This window comes from Nuphar pumila, chromosome 11 (genome assembly GCF_984573655.1).
Source record: "Nuphar pumila chromosome 11, dmNupPumi1.hap1.1, whole genome shotgun sequence".
Classification (NCBI taxonomy): domain Eukaryota; kingdom Viridiplantae; phylum Streptophyta; class Magnoliopsida; order Nymphaeales; family Nymphaeaceae; genus Nuphar; species Nuphar pumila.
Window position 1 is genome coordinate 33,094,154 of NC_143259.1, and position 26,722 is coordinate 33,120,875.

The window sequence follows — 26,722 nt, forward strand, 5'->3', positions numbered from 1 at the left end:
TGATTGACATTGAGCTTGAACCCTAATGCGAGACTAGTATTTAGATTGAATTTTAGAAGAGCGAATAGTATGAAAACTGAATTTTGAAGAAGCACCAACATGAATACTGGGTTTTGAAAACAAAGTACTAGCACGAGCACTGTGTTTTGAAAAGGTACTAGCATGAACACTGGATTTTGAAAAAGTACAAGCACGAACACTGGGTTTTGAAAACAAAGTACCAGCACCAGCATCGGGTTTTGAAAATGTACCAGCACGAACACTGGGTTTTGAAAACAAAGTACCAGCACAAGCATTAGGTTTAGAAAAGGTACTAGCACAAACACTGAATTTTGGAAAAGTACCAGCACGAACACTGGGTTTTGAAAACAAAGTACCAGTATGAGCACCAGGTTTTGAAAAAGTACCAACATGAACATTGGGTTTTGAGAATAAAGTACCAGCACGAACACTGGGTTTTGAAAAAGTGTCAGCACGAACACTGGATTTTGGAAAAGTACCAGCACGAACACTGGGTTTTAAAAACAAAGTACTAGTACGAGCATTGGGTTTTAAAAAAGTACTAGCACGAATGTTAGGTTTTTAAAAAAAATACCAGCATGAACACTGGCTTTTGAAAGAGGTACCAACACGAATTCTGGGTTTTGAAAACAAATACCAGCACGAACACCAGGTTTTGAAAAAAAGTAATAGCACAAACACTGGATTTTAGAAAAGTACTAGCATGAACACTGCGTTTTGAAAAGATACCTGTTGATTGTGATGGGAGATTTTCAATCTTCACCAGCACGATGACTATGACAATTTGCTGGGGTCTCAAGATTTGTCCCTTATCCTGAATGGGTAAATAAATTTGATGTAAATGCAAAATGGATGCAAATAAATATGAATAAATGCAAATGAATGGTGGAAGATTTTGTTTGATCCTGTCTGTATACAAGGTATTCCAAATAGAAGACAAATTTTCATAACAAAAGATGCCCCAATGTAGTCTGAGAGAAAGATATTCAGATAAAAGAATAATTGATCATTATTGAAGGAAATTTATTAAGGAATACAAAAAAATAGAAGTTTTCTAAGTATAGAATTTCTTCAGATTTTGGGCATTGATAGGATTGGGTAATTCTACCCCGTCTGCATTAATCAGACGATATGAATTACGTGATAATGCTTTTTTGACCACGCAGGGACCTTCTCAATTTGGTGACCATTTGCCATGAGGGCGGTGCTTGAGATGAGCTGTTGATCTAAGGACCAGATCATTAACTCAAAATCTTCTTTCGATGACTGACTTGGCATATTGCCTAGCTATCTTCTGACGATAAGATTGAGCATGCTCTGCCGCCTTGAGTCTTCTCTCATCGAGTAGATCAAGTTGTACCAACATCTGTTGCAGATACTGATCGAGTGGTAACTCTAGTAGAGATGCGAATTTAAGAGCGGGCTTCTGAACATGAAGAGACAGTACCACATCGGTTTCATAAACAAGCTCTGAAAGAGTTGCGTTGGTTGGGGTCCGAATGGTAGTTTAATATGCTCAGAGTGCATCATGGATTTTCTTGTACCAATCATGACCCGTCTTAACGGTTCTTTCCAAGATGCGAATCAGAATTTTATTTGTAACTTCCACCTGAAATTTGAAATTTGAAATCTCTTCTAAAGTGTACGCCTCACAAATAGAGCCTTCTACTCTTGCTTTGTTACAAACCTTTTTTTTGAGGTCAAACATGCATCTGTCAAAAATATACATTTAAATTTAAAATATCTGTCATTAAAGAGACATATAAAAAAACATATACCTTTCAAATGGGTACATCCATCGATATTGCACATGGCCACCAACCCTTAGTTCATATAGCAAATGTTCCATAACATCAAAAAATGATGGTGGAAAAATCTTTTCTAGCAGACAAACAGTGGTGATAACAGAGTCCTCGAGATTATTTACATCAGATACTATGACTTTTGATGTGCACAATGTTCTAAAAAATCCACTTAACTCAGACAATACCCCTCATATAGGTTTGTCTAACATATCATGGAATGCTAGGGGTATCAATCATTGCATAATGACATGACAATCATGACTCTTCAACCCATATAAATGTCCATCGTCAATCTTCACAGCCCGAGCAATGTTAGAGACATATCCATCAGGAAATCTCAATTGTCTCAACCATTGACATACATGCTTTATTTGATCAGGTCCAAGCACGTACTTTGCCTTAAGTTTCAGTACTTTGCCATTATACTCTTTGAGTTCTAATTCTGGTCTTTTACATATTACTTTTAAATTCATACGGGCCTTCGGATTATCCTTTGTTTTCCCTTTAACATTCATTACTGTATTGAATATATTATCAAACACATTTTCTCCACATGCATCACATCCAAATTATGTCGTATCAATATGGTCGGCCAATATGGTAGTTCCTAAAAAATAGATTTCTTTGTCCAATTGTGATCCTTCCTAAATATATGGAAGGGTGTTGGACTGCGGGCATTTGTTAATACATCTCGAAAGTATCACAATCTTCTTAAAATCTCTATGCCAGACAATCTTGTGGATGGACCTTCCATTTCAGTTATGCCTGCTCTAAGCACATTCCTTTGTCATCGGAACGGATGATCGCTGGGTAGAAATCGATGATGGCGCTCAAACCAGCAAGGCTTCCTTCCATGCGTCAATCTAAAAGCTTTGGAATCCTTCATGTAGTACGGACATGCCAACCTCCCATGTGTGCTCCAACCAGATAACATACCATATGCAAGGAAGTCACTGATTGTCCATATAACAACGGCCTTCATATTGAAAATTTGTTTTTGTGGGCATCATACGTGGTAACACCGTCATCCCACAATACTTTTAGTTCATCAATCAATGGCCTTAAATATACATCAAGATTTTGGCCAAGTGAGGTCGGATCAGGGATCAACAGAGACAAGAAAAGATTTGGACGTTTCATACACAAGCTTGGTGGAAGGTTGTATGGAGTTACAAATACTGGCCAACATGAGTATGAAGTTGATCTACCCCCAAATGGATTAAATTCATCTGTATATAGACCGAGTCTAACATTTCGCACTTCCATTGCAAAGTTCTGATGAGTACGATCAAAGTGCTTCCAAGCTTCAACGTCAACAGGATGTGTGATTTTGTTTTCGTTGTGTCAAACTTTATTTGCATGTCATCTCATGTATTTAGCTGTCCTTGAAGAAATATACAATCACTGCAATCTAGGAGTGATAGGAAAGTAGCGGAGCAACTTGTATGAAACTTCCTTTGATCTCGTGCTACCATTGCCTCTTGTCTTTGGCTTGAATCGAGGATGCCCACATGACGGGCATGATATGTTGTTTTCCTGATCCTTGAAATACAACATGCAGTGATTTGAACAAGCATCAATCTTTTTATACCCCATACCTAGAGCGTTGACCATAACTTTCCACAATAGAAATTTTGTGGCAAATTTCTCATCTTTGGGCAACATACTCTTCACAATCATGCACAAACGGTCAAAACATGATTGACTCAAATTATACTCGGACTTCAAATTCATTAGTTGAAGAACTACAGAAAAGATAGTGTGACTCTCGCAACCGTTCCAAAGTGGCTCATCAGCATCTCTAAGTAAATCATAAAATCTACTAGCTGCATCGTTTGGTGATTCTTCATCTACTGCAGTTCTTACATCACTAGGACTCATAGCAAAACCCAGTTTTATTCCTGCGACATCAAATATCAAATCCATATATGGATTATCCCGCACCACATTCACCCGTGCATCAAAATTGTTTCTAAATTATTCTCCATGAAACGTCCGATTCTGATAATCACTCACAAAACCCTTTCTATATAGGTGATGTCTAACGCCATGAGATTCTACAAATTGATTATTCTTACAAATCTTGCAGGGACACCTAATTCGACCTGTGGGATCCACTGTACTGACACTTGCCATTGGAAATTCAATAAAACTTTTAACACCATCCATATATTCATGCAATAACTCATTGTCCACTATCATACGGTACATCAATTCATGGTTTGTAGTCATTTTATCGTATGATGTTACGAATAATAACCTAACCAGTTAAAAGAGAACCATCAGAATGCTATGATGAAGAAAATATCAAATTTATCATGCAATATATGATGTCATACAATAACAAGAATTATGATGCATGCATTGATAACTTAATATTTTTATGTGCAAACTATTAATGACACGATACATTCATTTGAAGCATGTTTTCATTATACAATTTCACGTGGAAGCCATAATCAAATTGAAAGTAACTACATGCAAGCATGGATACAATTACATCAAACATTGCAATACATCGAAATCATTCATATCAAACAAATGTCAAACATGTACCTGCAGCAAACACACTCTAATATTCCACTAACTACTACCATGCCGAGCATGGAATCTGTATTCCAAAAATAAGAACACTTCTATTCTCATACATTAAAATCATGCTCAGCATGATATCCGAACTTCAACAAAGCAACCCTAGATATCAACAACTAAGTAAGTGTGTGAACAATAAAGTGTTATATCTAATAAATTAAATAACATGTGATGCGCTTGCATCACTTACTCACCACATGTATTTACCCGATTTGCATTGTTTTTGTCACTTACTTACCACAGGTGACTAAACACAAGTGGGTTCCGTAGAGAAATCTGCAAAAAACACTGTTTTAAAATGAAGTCACCACATACCGAAAAAAAAACAGAGGCAAATGAAAATATCATGCATAGGCCTTGAGAAGCCCAGCACCCAATGACCTACCGAAACGCATTGGGTCGACCCCCTGCCGGAAAACGCAGGGGGTCGACCCCTTGTCGGAAAACGCAAATTACATGCACGTCTGCGGGCGGCGGCGGAAGGCTGACAGAGATCGGCAGCCGGCGAATGGTGGGGGGCGGAGAGAGGCCGACGGGACGAATAGGGCAGCGGGAGGAAGAGGGCGGCAGGAGAGAGAGGTCGGCGGGAGGGAGAGGGCGGTGGGCGAGAGCGGGAGTAGCGAAAGAAGAAAAGAAAAAGAGGGTTGGGATTAGGGGTTATGCAACATTTAGTGACAGATTAATTCCATCGCTAAGCCACCATAAATCAAAACACGAAATTGGCAATGAAATATATTTTGTCACCAATTCCACCGCTAAATCGCGACGGAATATATTCCGTCACAAAAGACGTCGCTAAATGGTGCGTCCATTACGATAAAATATTCCCTCACAAAATCCGTCACTAATTAGCGACGGATTTTGCGAGGGGATATATTCAGTCGCTATTTTCGTAAATTTCATTAATTATAGCGACAGATGCGTTTCTCTTGTTAATCCGTCGCTAACTAGCGACAGAATAATTTCGTCGCTAATCACCTATTTTGTTGTAGTGAATAGTTCTGCTTCCTTCTTGTTAATAGATTAGTTCTTATTTGGTTGAATCATGTTTTTGTAATTTTTCAGGATGCTAGAATAGTTTTAACTAATTTTAATTACCAATAATATTTAATTTTAAAAAAATAGGTTAATCGATAGGTAGATGAATTAATTATTTTAATTCTTTTTATTTCAGCAGCTCAAAATAAGTTAATTTCCTGCTTTTAATTTGTTAAATCTCTGTCTTTTTGTTCCAGAATTTTGATTTCAATTCTTAGTTAGAAATTAATTATTTTTTTCTTCTTATTAGAAATCGAGCATAGTAGTGTTTCTCATTTAGCCGATTTAGTTGCAATTCAATTATCGAATTTCATAGAATAAGTTAGAATATTTTAATTTATTCACATTTTGATGTAGTTTAGAGTAGTTGTGATTAATTAAGTTAGCCCAGATTAGGTTTAATTCACGCCATTTATTTTAGCTTTATTTTTATTTATCATGCATAGTTAGTCAAAATAATAGTCGATTTTTGCTTTTATTATTCTATTTGATTCTTTATTAAGTTAGATAGATTGCTTAGGTTACTTTTTATTCTTTTTAGTTTTATTAGTTAAGTTTGAAAATCTATACAACATATGGTTCTTGTGAGTTTAGTTTGTTATTAGCTTTTGTCGTTTAGTTAATTTGTTATTAGTTTGTTATAAGTTAGTTTCTTTATTTGGTTAGTTAGTTTGTCATTTGTCTTTTAGTGATTTAGTTTGTTATAGGTTACTTAGATTTTTATTTTATGATTTTTAATCAAACTAACATTGATTTTTTGTCTAGTTTTTCCTAGTTTTATTTTCGTTTGGTGGTTTAGTTTTGCAGGAAAACAGTTGGACATGCGATAGGCTCTCAAAAGTACCCCTGAAGAGCCTTCTAAGGACCCCAAAAGGCCCTTTGAGCCCTCAAAAGAGCCAAAACCTTTTAAGAGTGAAAAATTAAAAGCCTTTAATAGTAACTCTGAGGTTTAAGTAAAGCAGAGGCATAAAAAGGACTAGAGCTCAAGCATTGAAGACCCTTTTTATCTTTTCTTTTTAGCTTAGGTTTATTTAATTCATTAATTTGGGTTTTTTATAAAACCATTTATTATTTTTTGAGCCCTCTACAAGAAGGTAACACATTGTAATAGTTAGTTATTTTTATTTGAAAGGCAATAAAGCTTGATATTGTGTAGAATACAAAGTTTTCTCCCATTCCCTGAGTTTGACCCGAATCTCACACTAGAGTGACCGGTTTTTATTATTTGGTGTTTGACTTTCACAAAACCGTTTTTATCAAAAATATCTTTTTAAAATTTATTTCATAAAATTCACACCAGCCACTGAACACTACGGATGCATCTTGAAACTTCTACAAAAGTGTGACAATCACTTACCCTTGTCTCCAAAACCTACGAGTGATGGGAGACCCACGAGAATCTATCACTCTGAAAAACAATTTCACATGTCATTCGAGGCTTGTACCACCTACCATCTCCAAGGTAAGCCTGAAGTGTATTATACTATGTTTTTTTATTAGGTTTTCAACTCATTCAATGATACTCTGTATATCTAAGCATTTCGCCTATGAAAGCAAAAAATCATTTTAAGTAAGTTTATGTGTAGGCATGATTTATTCAACAACTTGTACATAAAAGTTTTTTAATATAATAATACCTTTCAATAATAATCACATGCTACACATTCATCAACATGCTCTATGACAACAAATGTTACTCAAACCTTGGCCACAACCTCGCCAAAATAATTCATTTCATAAACAATAACTTCAAGTATTTTAATTCAGAGCCTGCAGGGTTTTATTAAACCCAAATCTTGTTATTGAAAATAAAATCTTTATAACAAGCATTCAAAGCATACTAACCTGAATGAATGCATGCAAACAAGATTTAATATATATAAACATAATTCAAAGCATATGAACATGGATCAAGGTATACAAAGACTAATATAATTTACATCTACAATTCTGATGCAAGTAACCAGAATATGTTTAATATTTTAAATTATAAGTTTTTGGTATAATAACTTAGTTTACTTTTGAAGGAATTGAGATGAAATAAATCACTGGTGCTTTCGATTTATTCTAACAAGAATTTTATTATATTAGATTATACTTTTTTTTGAATTTTGGGCAGTATTTGTTCTATAAGATTAAAGAATATTTATTTTAAAAAAATCATTAAAAAATAAAATTTATTTAAAATATAACAAGAATTTTCACAGAGTTTCCTCTATAATATCTCAAACATTGAAAAAAGATTTCGAACTTGAATTCGAGTTGTAAAAATTTGAACATGACTTTGCGTCACAAATATTTTTATAAAGGTTTTTCAAAAAATTTGACTCAAATATATAAAAAGAATTTTTAAAATTTTTGAAAGAGACTCCTTTATAAAATTTATTTTTTTCAAAAATATCTAATTTTTTTGCCATAATTTCTACTAAATTAATTTGAAAATTTTGAAATATCAGTTTTTTTTGCCAAAATTCTAATTATAATAATTCAAAAATTCAAAAATCTTTTTGAAAATTTTTGTCAGAATTACTGCTATGCTAATGCTATTTTTCAGAAATCTTTTAAAAGGATTTTTCCAAAACTTCTGCTATCATAGTTCTATTTTTTGAAAATATTTTAGAATTTTTTTTTTCAGAACTACTGCTATAGTAGTTCTAAGTATTAAAAAATATTTAGAGAAATTTTAAGAGAACCTCTCATGCATAATGGCAGGGCTGAATTAAATTTTGGTAAAATTGCCAAAATTTAAATCTGAATAGAGAAGTCCTAGGGTTTAGAGGGAGAATAAGAGGCCCTATAATTATAAATTTGAATCTAGAAGAAAGATTCAGGTACTAAGCTAATTTAGAAAATTTGGGCAACACTTCCACGATCCTAATTTGATATTTCTGCTAAATTTAGCAAAACTCTAGCAGGAAACACTTTTGAGGTTGATTCTAACTCGTCGGAGCTTCTACGAAGAAACATATTTCACCTAGGAAGAGAGGGAAGAGGCTAGAAGAGGTTTTGATGGAGGTTTGGGTTTGAATTCTAGAGAGAGAGAGAGTGTGTAGGGCTAGAGAGAAAAACAAGAGAGAGAGATCTGGTTCAGAACATGGGAGAGAGAGACGAGATGAGGGGGTATTTATAGGGAAGAGAGGAGGTGCTGCCCCCTGTGAGCCCCACTAAAATGATAACTATCATTTTAAAAATAAAATATTAATTTCTTTCAACACTTGTCAGAAGAAAAAGCAAGCTTGGTGTCACCTCCTCACTGTGGGGTGACAGATAGCAGCTCATGGTTTTGAAAAACCATGGTTGCCCATAGTTTTGGGCCTGTGGTTTTCCTAAAACCATGGATTTTGATTAAAATAATATAAAAATTTAATTTTATATTACATTATATTTTAATTTTTAGTTTTTTATACTTGGTCTATCTTTAATCAAATCTCATCTTTCAGAAATACCAATGAGAATTAAGAAGTTACTCTTTAACCCTTGTATAGTTCAAAAAATTGCTGGACTTGACATTGGGGGCGATAAATTACCATTTTGCCCCTAATAAAATTATTAATTCTTTGAAAATATCTCCAAAGGAAAAAATACCTTTTTACCCCTATATAGTTGAGGATTTTACTGAAGGATACCACTGGATTGGTAAATCACCAATTTGCCCCTAACAATTTAATTAATTATGAAAATGTCCCTAAATTTTGAATTTTAAGCAATTCTCTACTTAATTTCAAATATAAATTCAAGTATTCATTTTGATCAATAATTACCTTAAAAATTCAGTTTTTTATACTATAACTTATATCCAGAATAGATCAGAATTAAAATCTTGAATCCTTTTCATAATTTATTAATTATTGAATTTTTAGGTATTATAGCTCGAGTGAAACCTCAGTGTGAGGTTGCAAATTCTTTAGTTCAATAACGTTAATAAAATACATAGCATAATATACCCCTTATTGGATTGGTTGAATTAGAGTTAGGAACCCGAGAGTGTACCTTTAGGTAGGAGAAAAAATAAAACATAAAAATTTATAATAGAATCATTGTAATATTTTAATTTGTGCATAAATTGTTATATTATTGATATAATGCATTGTTACATGTTTATTTCTGTAATATGAATGAAAACATGATTATTTGTATAATTATGAATTATGCTTAATTCTGATATTGTGATGTTGCATGATTTAGATGTTATCTAAAAGTGTGCCAACGTTTATTTTTGTGATTGAAATATTTGTATTAACGTCTTTGGTGCTTACCTATTGAGGCTATAAACTTATGCCTCTACTTATAATATTTTAGTTAACGAGTAGGCAAAAAGGTGATAGTAGGCTCGGGGTGACGGCAAAAGAGTCATGATTCTTTAAAGCTTTGAGATGACTTAATATTTTTATTATTTGTTTATTTGATTAAGTTCTGTTAACTCTGATAATGTTTGAGACTAATATTTGATTTATTTTAAATGCAAATTATGGTTTGATTGAGTTATTCTAGTCTCATATGTGGTGTGTGTTGTATTTGTAACCTGCCCAAGGCTTGAACTATATTTAAAAATAGTTTTCATTGTGTTTCTTGAAAATCGTGTAAAGGAGTTTTAAAAAAAATCCCTAAATTTTTTATTTCAAAAATTATAGTGTTACATTATTTATCAACATACTCAGACTCTAAAGGGTTTGGTTCGGGTCAGGTACGAGTAAACCCGACCCATTGACACTCTTAAGCCAACCCCACTACCAAGTAAAGGTCGAAGCAGTCTTCTTCAAGGGAAGGTCCTTACTTCCCGACGATGGAGAGTGTAAGTCCTGCTTCAATTTGTGTCTTCCAACGATCAGTTGCATAGTATTCGTTTACAAACACCTCTCATATACTCTCTCACTCAAATATAGGAAGTCATGTGTGATATAATAGTTAAAGTGATGTCCTATATTGTTGGCCAATGGTTCATGTTCAAAGTCTAGGTATACAAAGTCTTTGGTTATGGCCGTTACATTATTAGCTCCATCAACAGGCCTCCACCAATACACTTTCCTGAGAATATTACCTTCCTTTTTTTTGGATAAGAGAATGTTATATTTCTGCTCTAACTATGAATCAACCATAAGAAATGATGGTTTGCAATCTTCTTATATATATATATATATATAAATAAACTTACACAAGTCTATAGGCATGTCCAGGTACCTAAAGTGTTTGTGACTTGTAAGTGTGCTCATCATAGACAATGTGGTTTGTCACACTCATTGTTACTTGTATGCTTGCTTTCTGGCTATTTTAGGATGGTTATATGCTTGCTTTCAGGTGGCATGACCATGTGTTGAATGTTTGTGTTGCAATCTTTGTTCAAATGCACATTTATAATATGAATGTGTTTGTTCAATATTCGAGTAACAATTATGTACATAGGGCATCAACCATATTAAGTCACATGACTCTCATCCATGATGAGAGGGTTCCAAGTCATCTCCCTCAATGTTTACATGTGACTCTTCTCGATGGGATTTGTTCAAATTTTCTTTTAGGTTTATCCCCATGCTGGTCATGTGTGGTCTTTCTCTGGTCCAACCAACATATCGAATTAGGTGATTCTTACAGAGTGTTTAGTTCATAGGTTACAATTTTTTCTTCCTAGTATTTCTTCCTGTATCTCTTCATGAATTTCAAATGGTAAGTGTATATGTTTTTGCACATTTTGCTATGTTATTCTTTCCTGCTTTTGTTTTTTTTTTCCATCTGCTGGTCTATCTTTTTGCTTAGTGATGCCCTTTTTTAAATTGAATTTGTTGAATTTTTCTTCGTTGAATGTGTTTTTTTTTTCCCATGGAGGAACAAGAACTCCCTCTGAAATACACGCATCAACCGTACGTGAGATTTTAGAGAATATATCCTAAAAGTGCCCATATTTCTACATCATATTGGACTTCTGTGTTTTGTAAAGGTGCAAACAGATTCATCATGGAGTCCACCTGAAGTCTCAATTCACTCTCATAATTAGCATAAGAAATGCTTCCCATCAGTTCATAACCAACAGGGGCGGGGGCTCCGCTTGTTTGGTAGGAGCTGTTAGTTGTGTGAGAGCGTATCCTGTCAAACACGCCGGGTGAGATTGCTAATGTCACCCAGCGTTTTACAACCACAAACCCTACCCCCCACTGTACTGTAGCTTAGTCCAAGTGGGGACCTGCAGTGGGGTGGGGTTTATGGTGGTGAGATTGTTAGTCTCACCCAGCGTTTTACAGTATCGACTCTCACCATGTGTTGGGACGTTGCAAGTTCAAAACCCAATGGCATGTTGTGTAACTGGTGGGTCTGTATAACCCCAGCTTGCCTATCAAAAAAAAAAAAAAAAATCAATGCCCAAAATAATACTGGAACCAATCCAATAGTCAGGATGAGAGAAAACACGGAATTGAATGAGTGGAGATCCTGTAAAAGAAATTTTGATTATTTTTAGCGGTTAAAATCCTGTACCATAGGTGGAGAAGCTCTAGTAGAGGCGTAGAATTTCACTCTTTTGGGTTCAACGTACTGGATCACACTCGATGCCAAATGAGCCCATAATACTTTCCCATACCTGAACACTTTCTGTGCCTCTTACATGACCATTACAGGTTGGAGTGATGCGCTTCCTCCACGCACTGCTAGGGTTGGTTTGTTTCAGAGAGAGAGAGAAGTGTGGGCTAGGGTCGGAATCGGGGCATACCCGGCACGTTGGCCGGCCTAATTGTACCCCACCGCCAAAACGATATGATTCACTCAAACGGACGCTTCCGGTTCCAGATACGTTTCCCCAATAGGCAGTCTGTATGGTGCAAGCGTGCCCTACAGAGAGGCTTGCAGCGCCCCTACGAGGCTATGATACGAGGGATGTCAACCCTAGGGATGGCAGTGGACCGGGTGAAAGCGAGGCCCCGCCCCGTTTGGACCGGGGATGAAGGGTATGAAACAGGGATGGAGGCGGGGACGAAGGTTAAAATCCATCCCCGTCCGGGGGTGGAGGCGGGGATGGACGTGCACTTTTCCCCGTCCCCGCCTCATCCCCACCCGACCACTTTTCCCCGCAATATCCCCGCCTCATCCCCGTTTGAACCGGGGATGGAGGACATGAAACGGGGATGAAGGCGGGGGTGGATGATAAAATCCATCCCTGCCGGGGATGGAGGCGGGGGTGGAGGATAAAATCTTGAGGCGGGGCGGGGGTGGAGACCTTGTCCCCCGCCCCGCCCCACTGCCATCCCTAGCAGTCTCCCCCTAAAATGGGTGGGTCTAAACTCAGATCCGATTAAGTGATGCGGGTATTGGATTAAAAATCGGGTTGGATTAGATTTTTATATGAAAAACCATACCCGGATTAGAAAAGATATTTTCCATACATGGTAAAATAATATTTTTTAAAATTACGGATCTTAATCGTAATTCTGGTCGGTCCCGAGTTTGGTATAAAATTTCATAAAGCATACCAGACCCATTTAATAATCTGACCTTATGGGTCCGACCCGAGTAGATAATCGGACCTCTTTCTTTGTAACCAAACCATGACCTTATAGAATCCGGTACGGGTCGAGATCGGGTCAAACCCGATCCGTTGACACCCGTAGCCCTGCGACCGCTGAGAGAAGAGAAGAATAGGGAAGATGTGCATCCCATTTCTCTGCCTTCTCTTCTTCCTCGTCGTTGTTCTTTTGGTTGTTGAAGGAAAGAGAGAGAAGGAGGCGGAGAGACGAGGAGAAGGAAGGGATGATGCATACGTCTCCGGTGGTGAACTTGTACCCTCTCTCGAGCTACACCTTCGGGACGAAGGAGCCCAAGATGGAGAAGGACACCTCGGTAGCCGACCGCCTCGCCAGGATGAAGGTCAAGTGAGTGCTGCTATTCTGTTTTATTAGCTGCAATTGAAGTCCTTTTTTGGGCGTATGTGTAGTGGGGATACATAGATCATGACATCATTGACATGATCGGTGTTCGGAAACTTGTGGGTATTCCTGTTTTTGGTTAGCTTTCTTCATTTTTCAGATCAAAATGCTCCATTTTTTTTCGTATGAGGGCATGTTGGATGTGAGCAAGATGATGAGAAATTTGTATTTAGTGTGTGTAGTATAATGATGAACTGACCATTTTTTTTTTAATACTGTTATGAAACTTGGTTTTGGTGAGTTAACCGGGTTAACGCCCAAAACCTGGCGTCGTCCAAATGCAACCTTAGTCTTTGATCTCATATTGTTTTTGTCCTTATTGTCGAAATCATGACTGCTGTTTTTTTGTTTGTCTTTCCCTTGTCAAAATTTGTATGTAAACATTGTGAATTGTTGGTAAATATCAGAAAATGTTCTGACACCAAAAATTTTTAACCCAAAAATATGTGATTTTTTAAAAAATGTTACAAGACTTTATCTATGACATTGCTTCATCCGGACTAAGCACTAGAGGCCCACTTATGCCCAAGAGCTAGTGCATATTGGCCCATTAGAACTAAGTTAGAGAAGGATATAACCAAGGATAAGAACCCTTTATCAAAGAACAAAAAATACAGCGAAAACATTTATTTTTGGTTTTGGTTAGAATTTCAAGCAAGTTATAAGTATACTAACTCAGCCGGACTTGGGTCCAAGTCCATATCATGAATCGGTTCTAACTCAAGAATCCGAATTCAAAGTATAAAGGAAATATACAATTCATGAATCAATTTAAAACAATTCACCATTTAACTGAATTGTTTATAAACCATTGTCAAACACATTAATGAGTCTTTCAACTTAAGATTAATCTTTGTCAAACACAGTTAAATACATGCATTATATTTCAAAACATAAACATATCCATATGTGAGTTTTTGCATTATTAGAGCATATTTTCAATACTAGTTTTCACATAATAAATGTGTTCAAGTGTAAGGCTTTTGTTTCTCTTCTTACCCTCCTGTGGGTACTCGCAAGCCACTGTCTTCAAGTCAGATGAGACAACTCGAGAGTTTATTATGATATGTATTTTAATAATCCGAGTGGCTACCTGAAACAGATCCAATAAGGGCAGTCCATGACCAAGAGAGACCCCCCTAGAGGTCACTGATTCTCAGGATACATAATAAATTATGTAAAAGACATTAACATACCATCTATGACACATTGATAGTTCAGGCCCTACCTTCGTGGACTGGGGACCAAATGAGACAACTTGCTTTAAGAAAAACACATAACAGTCCAACGGAGTTTTGTACCACCTACCATTTTCAAGGTAAGATCGAGTCTGAATGAGTTATGAGGTATCTTTATTAAAGCAAGGGTTCAATGCATTTTCATCACATGCGCCTATAGAACCCTTTATGACTCAATAGCCCAAGTACCCCTTCGGGGTAACTTTTCATATTGCTCTTCAGACATGAGCATCATGCCCATTCATGGTAGTTATACAATTTTATTTGCTTAGTCATATTGATAACCCATTCGGTATGCTCTTGTGCCTTTAAAACAATCGAGTATCTTGCCTATGAAGGCGATAACCAAATTAGTATGTGTGTATGCATTTTTCATAACTTGGTGCATTTTTAGCATATCATGAGTTCTTTTCCAACCCCTTGCTTGTTCATGAGCGATCTTGTGTGCAAGCATGCTTTCTATGTCTTACAACACAATATCATCACATGCCACACACATATTCATTCACTTTCTTTTAAATTACAAGCTCATTCACGTATCTACATGTGTATGCATGCATTTTATGTCTTATAGCACATTATAACATCATATAACATCATGCTGTATATCAACATATCATGCTGTATATTAACACATCATGTATATTCAAACATTATGCAGCCCATTATAACTTTATAACAGAAAATTACAACACAATATTTAAATTTTTTCACAAGTGATGGCACTATTGCCCAGCCTCAATAAGCCCACTTACTGTACCTTAACAGGTCAGGTGTCCCTCTGGTTCACCTCTGGAACCAAGCCATGTTAATCTGGTTTACTTTTGGAACTATGACATGTATTCAAACACAAGTTTCCAATTGTGTAGACAAAATTTCTCAATCATTAGAAATTCTATCATAAATTATGCAAAATAAATTTGGCTCTGAAATTTTTAGTGTAGATTCATACACATATTAATAGTGTATATAAAAAACCTTTAACCTAAACTCATTCCAGATCAAGAATTAAAAATTCTGTAAGTGCAAACTATTTTTTGTTCAGAGAATAATCTTGATCAAATCAATATTTTCAATGTAAAATCAGTCAAATCTCATATAAAACAAATTAAATGCTAGGATTTTTACTGCAATTGTCTTGATGTGTCTAATACAAGTCTTCAAAAACCCCAATTCGTTTCCAGCAAAAAATTAAAAATAACGTAATACAGACTATTTCTGTTATTTAATAGACATTTTTTCAAAAATTACATGTTATGGACTGAACTTCTTGTGATTTTTAATTTCCAAACCATGAGGAATTAGCCTCTAAGATTTTTATCATGTGTTCTTACATATACAGACTAACACACATAAAAATCTTAGCCATAAATTTTGAATATTTTGGAAGATATGATTTTTACAAAAGTGTACATCCTATACAGATTTCTTGTCAGGACAGGAATTCTATGTTGACTTGTTAAGTGCATAACTCCCAAACCACACTTCCTCTGAGTCTTAGATTTTTACTGGGATTGCTTCCATATGTCTAGAACATCCCCATCATTTTACAGGATTTATGGGTTTACCGTTTTGGAGAACCAGATTTATTTTTACAACTGGTCGAATCAAAATATACAAAACAACATGCAATTTTAAGGAAACCAAAACTTCACGATTTTCATAAAAAAAACACCAAAAACATACATCAAACGATTTGGATCTATAAAAAACATATCATATTCATGCTTGCACATATTAAATCATGCTATAATCACAAAAACATAATTTATAACATGAATCTACATCCAAAATCACACACAATTCCATAGAGAATACGTTTTTCTCAAAAAACAGTTTTCTAAAAAAAGATTTTAGCTTATTAAAACCCTTATATTCAAAGTCATATAAGTTCCTAGGTGAGGTGGATCTAGGCTGATATGCATGCTGATACACACATCCCAGAAGTATCTACCTTACACACAGACACAAGGTTGCATTGTACCTACCTCGAAATCGTTGAATATACCAGAAAAACTCTCCGAATTTGTGTTCCAACAAGATTCCTCCTACGTATACACCATCAAGATGCAACTACTCTACCAACCTTCAAAGCACCTTTTCTTCTCCAAAGAGAGGGGCGTGTAGGAGGAAGAAGGAAGAAGGAAGAGGGAGAGAGAAATAGAGAATAAGGAATATGCAAGAGAGAGAGAGAGAGGCATATGAGAGGAGGTTGTAAAGATAGGTAGAGCACTTTCAAACACGAACAAAGTATCAACCAACAAGTGCAAAATGCATAAGCACAAATGCCAAAAAGGACTCAATCACAAATGATACGAAGATCACAATCACAAGTGCCACCAAGGGCATACACAATGGATAACAAAATAATGTCTTTATTGAAGAACAAGTATACAGGAAGCATTACAATTATAAAGGAGATGGACCCCTATTTATATACACAAGAGGGAGAGAAAAGAGACTAAAAGGGAGAGAGAAGACTAAGAAGAGAGAGAGGACAAAACCCAACGACTAGATTTCTAGCCATTAGATTTCAAGTCAACACTTGTTGACTTGGTCCAACCTCCTTATATATATACAATATATATAATATGTATATATATATATAATACATATATATATATATGTATATTTCTGTACATATATGTGTACTATATTATATATAATAATATATATACATACAGTTTTATGTATGTACAATTTAACACTCTTCCTCAAACTTACAGTATGATGACCGAAAGTTTGCCTAAGAGGAAATGAAATCTAGGAGCAGAGAGAGGTTTAGTAAAGAAATCTGCCAGTTGGTACTTTGATGTATCATAGAGCAGATCGATGATTCCTTGAAGATACTCTTCTCGAATATAGTGGCAGTCCATCTTGATGTGCATTGTTCTTTCGTAAAAAGTGTTGGTGCTGACAATGTAGATAAAACTCTTATTGTCGCAGCACATCTTTGATGCTCCTAAAATTTTGATTCTCATATCAGCCAACAATCTTCTCAGCCACACCACCTCCATTGTTGTTGTAGCCATGGCATGATACTCAACTTCATTTGAAGATAGAGAGACCTTCTGTTTTTTTTTTTTTACCTATACAAGATTAATGAATCACCTAAAAAACACAAAGACCCATGATTGAGTGTCTGTTATTAGGATCGCTTCTTCAATCTGCATCAGTATATGCAAGTAAATCTAGTATAGATGAGGAAGACAAATAATCTTCTAGAAATTGAATTTCTTAGATATCTAAAAATACATAAAACATTTCGCATGTGAATAGATATGAGAGCGTGCTGAAACTGACTAGTTGTGTGTACAATGTGTGCTATATCCGGTCTAGTAATAGTTAAGTAAGAGAGTGCTCCGATAAGCTGTCGATAAGGACTTGGATCATTTAGAGGCTCTCCATCATCAATTTTCATTTTGACATTTGTTACTTCAGGAGTATCAACCTTTTTGTTATCTGTCCACCAAAAACTGAGGCGAGGCGTAAAGCGTAAGTCTTATTTTTTTTTTTGAAAACTTAAAAAAAATTATAAAAAAATATCTAAAAATATAAATAAATAAAGAAATACTTTATTGATGAAGTAACAACCAATAAGAAATAGAAAATCTCAAATAAGTACTAAAAAATATGAGATTAACACATATAAAGTAACTAAAAAACTGATTACATAACTGGAAAGCCTAATTATATAATTGAAAAATATAATGTCCTATAAAGCAACAACCAATAAGCAATAAAAAATATCAAATAAGTCCTAAAAAATATGAGATTAACCTATAAAAGTTAACATAGAAAAAGTAGAAACTAATTAAAAACTAATTAAATATAACATATAAAAGTAACTAAGAAACTGATTAAAAGTTGCATAAGAAACTGATTAAAAGTTACATAACTATTAAATATGCCTTCTTCTTCTTCTTCTTCTTCTCCTCCTCCTCCTCCTCCTTCTTCTTCTTCTTCTTATTATTATTAGCAACCTCTATTCCTAGAAATTATTGTAACAAACCCAAATGAGTCATTTTAAAACTAGTTTTAAGAATATTTTTAATATTATTAACTCCTTGTTATCTCCTCCAGTGATTATTTATATCATCAACATAGAGAAGTAAGATGACAATACCTGCATCAAAATTCTTAACAAACAAAGCTATGTCAGTCAAACACTATCTAAATCCAATATTAAGCATAACATCACTAATTTTATCATACCAAACTTTGAGAGCTTGTTTTAGGCTATACAATGCCTTTTCTAGACGAAGAGCCTTCTCTTGAGGTATTCTCATACCAGGAGGTGCCTCCATGTACACTTCTTCTATAAGATTGCCATTTAAAAAGCATTTTTATCATCCATGTGATATATAGCCAATTTTTAATTGAAGCAACTGCAATGAGAGGTTCTAACCGTGGTCATGCGAGCAACAGGTGCAAAGATTTGTTCACAATCAATACCCTATTCTTGTGCATACCCTTTAGTGAATAGCTTAGCTTTGTATCTCTCAAGGGTCCCGTCACTATTGGTTTTTATCTTATATATCCATCTACAACCTATGAGTTTCTTTTTCTATGAAAGATCTTGAACAATCCATGTATGGGCCTTTTCTAATGCATATAATTCTACACTCATGGCTTTAACCCATTCAAAGTGATCTTTGGCCTGAGTGTATGAGGAGGGTTCTATATATGAATGTATTCGAGCTATGCATACTTGATATTTGGACGAAAAAAAATCATAGGATACAAATATAGATTGTGGTTGTGACTCTAGATGATTTCTTAGTTTACAATTCTTTTTCATTCAAGTTAGAATTTTTTTAAGTGCACATGGAGGTTTTTGATGCCCCGTCTAGAATATTGTAATCAAGATTGATCATTATGAAATTTTTCTTCAAGAAACTCACTATCTCTGGATTCAATAATATTTTTAAAATCATATTCACAATCATCATTAACATCTTGGTTGAATCCAAGGTCAAATAAGAACGAGTACTCAGTTCCTTCCTTAGCTTGCTCTTTTTCAAATAAATTTTCTTTTTTCAAGAAGGTAACATTTTTAGAAATATACAAATTTTCATTTTTAGGATCATGACATTGATACTTTTTTTGTTATTAGCATAACCAGAGAAGACACGCAAAATAGCTCTTGGTGAAAATTTGTCATTTTTGTTGGTTAATATGTAACATTTGCAACCAAAGACTCGTAAGCTGGCATAGTCAGGAAAGATTTTAACAAGTTTTTCAGTAGGAGAAATATTTTGTAAAGAGGAGGATCACATTCTGTTTATAAGATAAACAGAGGTTACGAAAACTTCCACCCAAAAAATCTTTTGCACATGACGAGCAATAAGTAAGGTCCTTGAAGTTTTAATGATATGCCTATGTTTTCTTTCAACTATGTTGAGGTGTGTGAGGACAAGATCTTTAATGTGTGATGCCATATAAATTGAGATAAATTTTAAATTCATTTGAAACAAATTTTTCCCTTGAATCCTATCGAAATATAAAGATTTTGTTTTCAAACCTATTTGTAACCAATTTATGAAGGTTTTGAAAATGAAAAAAGACTTCGGATTTATGCTTAAGTATATCCAAGTATGTCTAGTTAAAGCATCCACAAATATGACATAATACCTTTAGATAAAGAAGGTGCGGGACCCCAAACATTCGAATGTACAAGCTCAAGTGGTCTAGATGAAACAAAAGTTCTATCATTAAATGATAATTTCTTTATTTTTCCAAGAATACAGTCTTCACAAGAGAAATCATTAAGATTACAAAACTTTTTCAAATTTGAAAAATATTGGATTTTGAATACATTTGGATGTCCTAATCTTCTATGCCATCATTCAAACCCAATTTTTGAACATTACAACAAAAAATATCTTTGGGTGCCTCCAAAAAATTCATATAATAGAGACCTCATTGTCTATGGCCTTTCTCAATTAGCTTCTCTGACTGGTGATCCTGTATCAAACATTCATTTGAAGAGAAAAAAACATTGCAACCACAATCGGATATTTGAGAGACAAATAAAAGAATTAAGTTTAGTTTAGGGATGTGACGAACCTTTAGAATAAAAAAGCTTTTTGAGTTTGAAAGATTTTTTTCAAAATTCTCTATTCCTTCAATTTGAAGAGATGTACAATTGGCCTTTAAAACATTTGACACACTTGAGTTGTTATGAAATTCAAATAAAATATCTTTGTTTAGAGTCATATGAAAAGATGCACCAGAATCAAGAAGCCAAGGAATTTTACCAGACTTGAAATAAGATGAAACAACGACTCCGGTTGAAGATGCACCCTTGAGAATAGTTGAAGAGCTTCCACTAATTGAGACAAAGACATGCTTCCAATGGTTGAATCTTGTGGTATAGATATATTATTTGACTCTTGTAGAGAGCCTACCAATGCAACTTTCTTCTTGAATGCCCCTCTTAGTTTGGGACATGGGGGCCTAATTGTTAAAAATGTAAAGATACATATATCTATTTATATGTACATATATATTTATATATATATTTATTTATGTGTAATTAGGTTAGTAACTAAGGTTAGTTTAGTTAGGTTGGTATCTCTGTTTTGGATGAGATTGTTAAAATGTAAACTTGTAAACATATATATATATAATATTATTATATATATATAAATAATATTTCTTCTTTTTTTCTTTTTTCTTTTTTGTCATCTAGTTCAATTTGAACTAGAATGACATAACTAGTCAAGTCTTAGTTAAGACTTGACTAGCAATAGAGCCGTTGGACTCTAGTCTAACAACTCTATTTAGAGTCGTTGGACTGAGTCTAACGACTCTATTGAGTCCCTCATTCTCTCCCTCTCTCATCCTGTGTATATATAGGGGTACAACCCTTCTTGTAAAGTATGTGTGTAAAATGTTTCTTAAGCATTGCTTTCTCCTTGTTCAATAAAAGAATATTTTTATTCCTTTTTGTTTCCTTTTATACCCTTCTTAAGGGTTATGCTTAAATGTCTTGTTAAGACATCATTTCGAATCTCAGTTTGTGTTTGGAAGATCATCATCTCATTTCATGATATCAGAGCTGCGGAAGTATTAGACCTTGAAGAAAAGCTGCGTCGGTTTCTATGCCCGTTTGCAAAAGTGTTCGCCACTTGAAGAGAAGTGTTTTATCACTTCGTTGGGAAAGATTCCACGTCTTATTGTATTGTATCTCTTTCTTTTTCTTACTTCTCTTCTTGTTTCTCTTCTATCCCTATTCTTTCTCTCTCCTTGTAATCGATGGATGACAATGATAAAGTCACCATCATGCCTATGAAATTGAGCGATACAAACTATGTAACATGGGCTTCAATCATGAAGCACCATATATGGGGAAACGGCCTATGGGGGATTGCGGATGGTTCCGATTCGGAACCTAAGCTATCTCTTACTAGAAAGGAGAGAGATAAAGAGGTTCCTCTATCGGAAGAAGAAAAAATTAAGGCTCTAGCCTCTTACGAGAAAAATGGAAAGAGTGGAGAATATCTCATGCGAAGATAATGTCATGACTTATCAATAGCGTTGACATTAAAAAATGCTCGTCTTGCCAAGTTTGATCATGCCCATAAGGCATGAAAATACCTTAAAAATATGTATTCTCTCGAAGATATTGCACACGTGTGCAATCTCTAAGAAAAAGTTTAAATGATGACCCAAGGAGACAAAACAATTCATGAATATTACAATGGTTTGTCCGAACTTTGGGAAAAACTTTTCCTTTTATAACCAAAGTGACATTGTGCCGAAGACATCGAGCTTCGTCAGAAACAACTTGATACTGAACATTTTTACCAGTTTATAACTGGATTGAGGTTAGAATTTGAAACCACTAAATCGACCCTCCTTCACCGGGGAAAAATTCTTTCTATTGTTGAAACTATTGAAGAATTAACAATGGAAGAAAATCGTCTCCGAAAAGGTTCTTCTAAAACTGAAGATGATTCTGTTCTAGCTGTGTCTAGACTAGGGAATCATGTTCGATCTTATAGACCTCCTCACTTTAATCGTCAAAATGGTGACTATGACAAGAAGAAAGTTATTTGTCATCATTATCATGAACCGGGACACTACAGGTCACGATGTCCCAAACTTAAGGAGCTGAAAGAGAAAAGAGTTGCAATTGCTGGATCGGAGCCCAAAGATCAAGATGCACCAGTTTCCATGACCCAACTAATGAAGATTCTTCAACCTCTCATCAAAAGTGCCTCTTCTTCATCTGAAGCTTCAATCGACGCAACAACCTCATCTTTTTACGATCCAAGTAAAATTTCTTGGCTCCTTGACTCTGGTGCATCTTTTCATATGACCCAAATAATCAAAGTCTATCCGAATGTGTTAAAAACAAAACAAGTGTGTCAAAGGTCTTTACAGCCGATGGGACTTCTCTTGAAATAGAAGGAATATGAAATTTTGAAAAAAATTATAAAACAAAGAAATTTTCTATTCCAGAAATTAGATATGTTCCCAAATTGAATTTAAATCTTTTATTTGTTTCTCAAATTTTTGACTATGAGTGTAATATTTTCTTTTCTTCTCATGGTTGTTGGGTACAGGATCGCCAGTCAGGCAAGCTGATTGGGGAAGGCCATAGAAAAGGAGGACTCTATTACATGGATTTTTTGGAAATGCCGAAGAATGCTTTTTGCTATAATACAACAAACAACAACAACAACAACTACGCTTTCATCCCAAAACAATTGGGGTCGGCGATATGAACCAAAAAAGAAAATCATTCTGGGTCTTCCACATGAATCCTTCTCCTCCAATCATTTCTATCCAATGCCATGTCCTCAGTGAGGTTCAAAGCAGTCATATCCTTTCCTATCATCTCCATCCATGTCTTCCTAGGCCTACCCCGACCTCTTTTAACTAATATATTTTCCCGTTTCTCCATCCTTCTAATTGGAGCATCATTAGGCCTTCGCCGAATATGTCTAAACCACCGTAAACGATTCTCTCTCATCTTATTTTCAATGTGTGCAACGCCTACCTTCTTACGTATCTCCTCATTTCGAATCTTATCTTTTATTGTATTTCCACACATCCATCTCAGCATACGCATCTCAACTACACTCATTTTTAGAATATGATGTCTCTTCGCAGCCCAATATTCCGTACCATATAGTAAAGCGGGCCTAATAGTCATCCTATAAAACTTTCCCTTCAACCGCAATGGCATTCTACGATCGCACAACACTCCAGTTGCACTTTTCCATTTCATCCAGCCAACCTTTATCCTATGATTTACATCTCCATCAATTTCTCCATACTTTTGAATGATAGATCCCAAATATTTGAAACAATCATCCACCGGTATTTCTTGCTCACCAAGCTTCACTACACTCCCATCACTACGTTGCTTACTAAATCGACATTCCATATATTCTGTCTTATTCTTACTCAACTTAAAACCTCTTCCTTTCAATGTCTGTTTCCATAATTCTAACTTAGCATTAACCCCAACTCTAGACTCATCAATCAAAACAATATCATCAGCAAACAACATACACCACGACACATTTTCTTGAATTGATCTCGTAAGCTCATCCATCACTATAGCAAATAGGAAAGGGCTTAAAGCATATCCTTGATGTAACCCAACCGTTATAGGAAAATTGGTTGTCACCCCTCCACAAGTGCGAACATTGGTTACTACTCCTTCGTACATATCTTTAATTATACAAATGTACTTGAGAGAAACACCCTTCTTCATCATATTCAGAAAATTAAGTTAGAACTGTGGCATAAGAGACTTGGTCACCCACATATAGCCAAAATCCAACTTTTTCCAAATCTAGGGAAATTTTGTAACTCTGAATCATTTGACTGTAAAGATTGTATTCTTGGCAAAATAAAAAGATTACCATTTCAGGACAAAACTTTTTTCTCTTCAAGACCACTTGAATTAGTACACTTGGATGTTTGGGGTTCTGCACCAGTAATTTCTAAAGGAGGATTTGCTTACTATGTTATTTTTGTCGATAATTTCTTTCGACATACGTGGATTTACTTTCTTAAACATAAGTCTGAAGTATTTTCATACTTTCAAACATTTCATAATATGGTTAAAAACAAGTTTCAAAATGATATTACCATTTTTCGCACAGATTCAGGGAGAGAGTTTTTATCCACAGATTTTAAAAATTATCTTAAGTCATATGGCATCACACGTTAAAGATCTTGTCCTTATACACCTCAACAAAATGGGCTGGCAGAACGTAAACATCGCCATATTATGGAAACCACTAGGACTTTATTAATAGCAAATCAAGTCCCGAAAGACTTTTGGGCAGAACTGCCTTAACTGCTACCTATCTGATTAATAGGATGCCATCCTCTTCTTTACAAAATATCAATCCCATTGAAAAACTTATGAACGTTTCTCTAGACTGAGAATATTTGGGTGCAAATGTTTCATATTTACCGACAAAAATGATAAACTTTCCCCTCGTGCGATTCCTTGTGCCTTTTTAGGATATACTGAAAATTAGAAAGGTTATAGGTGTTTTGACTTCAAAAATAATAGATTATATGTGTCTAGAAATGTCTCCTTTCTCGAAAAGGAGAGCTTCTTTGATTTTAAAAAACCAAAGGAAGACACTAGTACTCTTTTTTGTTAGATCTGACATCAAAATCTGATGAATATGATCTTGACTATAACTTTGATAATGATCAAAGAATTATTGATCTTAATAATAATGTTGACAATGGAGAAGTTCATAGAGACACTAGTATCCAATATTCCAGGCAACAAGGGTCTAATTCTCCATGTGCACTTGAAAAATATTCTGACATTCCAACTAGACGATCATCCCGAGTCTCGAAGACTCCAGGAAAGTTTGTCATACGAGTCCTTCTCACCTACATATAGAGCAGTCATTGCATTAATTCACTCATATGAAGAACCATCTACATATCTCCAAGCAAAAAAATGATGTCAAATGGATAGAAGCCATGAAAGCTGAATTAGATGCACTAGAAAAGGCTTCTACATGGACTATTCAAGATCTTCCTCCAGAGAAGAAAACTATAGGATGTCGATGGGTTTATAAAATTAAAACCAAGAGTGATGATACTCTTGAAAGATATAAAGCCCGATTAGTAGCCAAAGTTTATGCCCAAGAATATGACATTGATTATGAAGAAACCTTTGCTCTTGTGGCTCGTAAGACAACTGTCAGAACCTTAATTGCCTTAGCCTCTATTAAGAAATGGTTCATTTTTCAAATAGATGTCAAAAATGCCTTTTTAAATGAAAAGCTAATTGAAGAAATATACATGGAACCCTCTCCTGGTCTAAGTATTCCTAAGGGTAAAGCTCTTTGCTTAGAAAAAGCTCTTTATGGACTTAAACAAGCACCCAAAGCTTAGTATAACTGACACTGCTTTGTTTGTTAAGAATTCTGATGCAGGAATCATTGTGCTTCTTCTTTATGTGGATGATATGATCATCACTGGAAGCGATAAACAGAGAGTTGAAATGATCAAAACACTTCTTAAATCTCATTTTGAAATGACTGATTTAGGCTTATTGAAATATTTTTTAGGCATTGAAGTTGCTTATTCTCCTAGAAGATATTTATTATCTCAGACTAAATTTGTTTTTGACATTGTTTTCAGGTCTGGTATTACTGATGATAAGAAAGTAGTCACTCCAAAAGTTGTTAATGTTAAAATAAAGATTTATGATGGAGAACTTCTTGCCTATCCTACTCCTTACAGACAGCTTGTCGGGGAACTTTCCTATCTATCTATTACCAGGCCAGGTATAGCACATGCTGTTTGTTAAAATGTGTCTCCTAAAATCATTATTGTAAATATAAATATATATATTTATATACATAGAGATACATTTACATATAATATATTATATGTACATATATCTCTCTCTATATATAAATATATATATTTATATATTCTTACCCGAAAAGGGTATTATTGTAATTTTCTGTTTTGCGCATATTCCATTTGGAATATGCTGTAATTTTCTTATTTATTTTTTTGTTATTCTTTTTTACTTTTTCTTTTTCTTTTTTGCTATTTTTAAAGTGCATTGGGGGTCCCCCAATAGAGTCGTTGGGCCCCCCCAAAGGTCACAAAT

General features: G+C 34.8%; 1 protein-coding gene across 1 annotated transcript in view; it reads left to right on the forward strand.

Annotated features, from left to right (window-relative positions):
* Positions 1–13,116: 13,116 nt before the first annotated feature.
* Positions 13,117–26,722, forward strand: part of LOC149822231 (pre-mRNA cleavage factor Im 25 kDa subunit 2) — a 71,074-nt gene continuing 57,468 nt past the window's right edge. Inside the window, exon 1 of the mRNA XM_089981036.1 lies at positions 13,117–13,309. Coding sequence (XP_089837162.1) covers positions 13,188–13,309 — 122 coding nt within the window. The 5' untranslated portion in view covers positions 13,117–13,187. The remainder of the gene's footprint in view (positions 13,310–26,722) is intronic.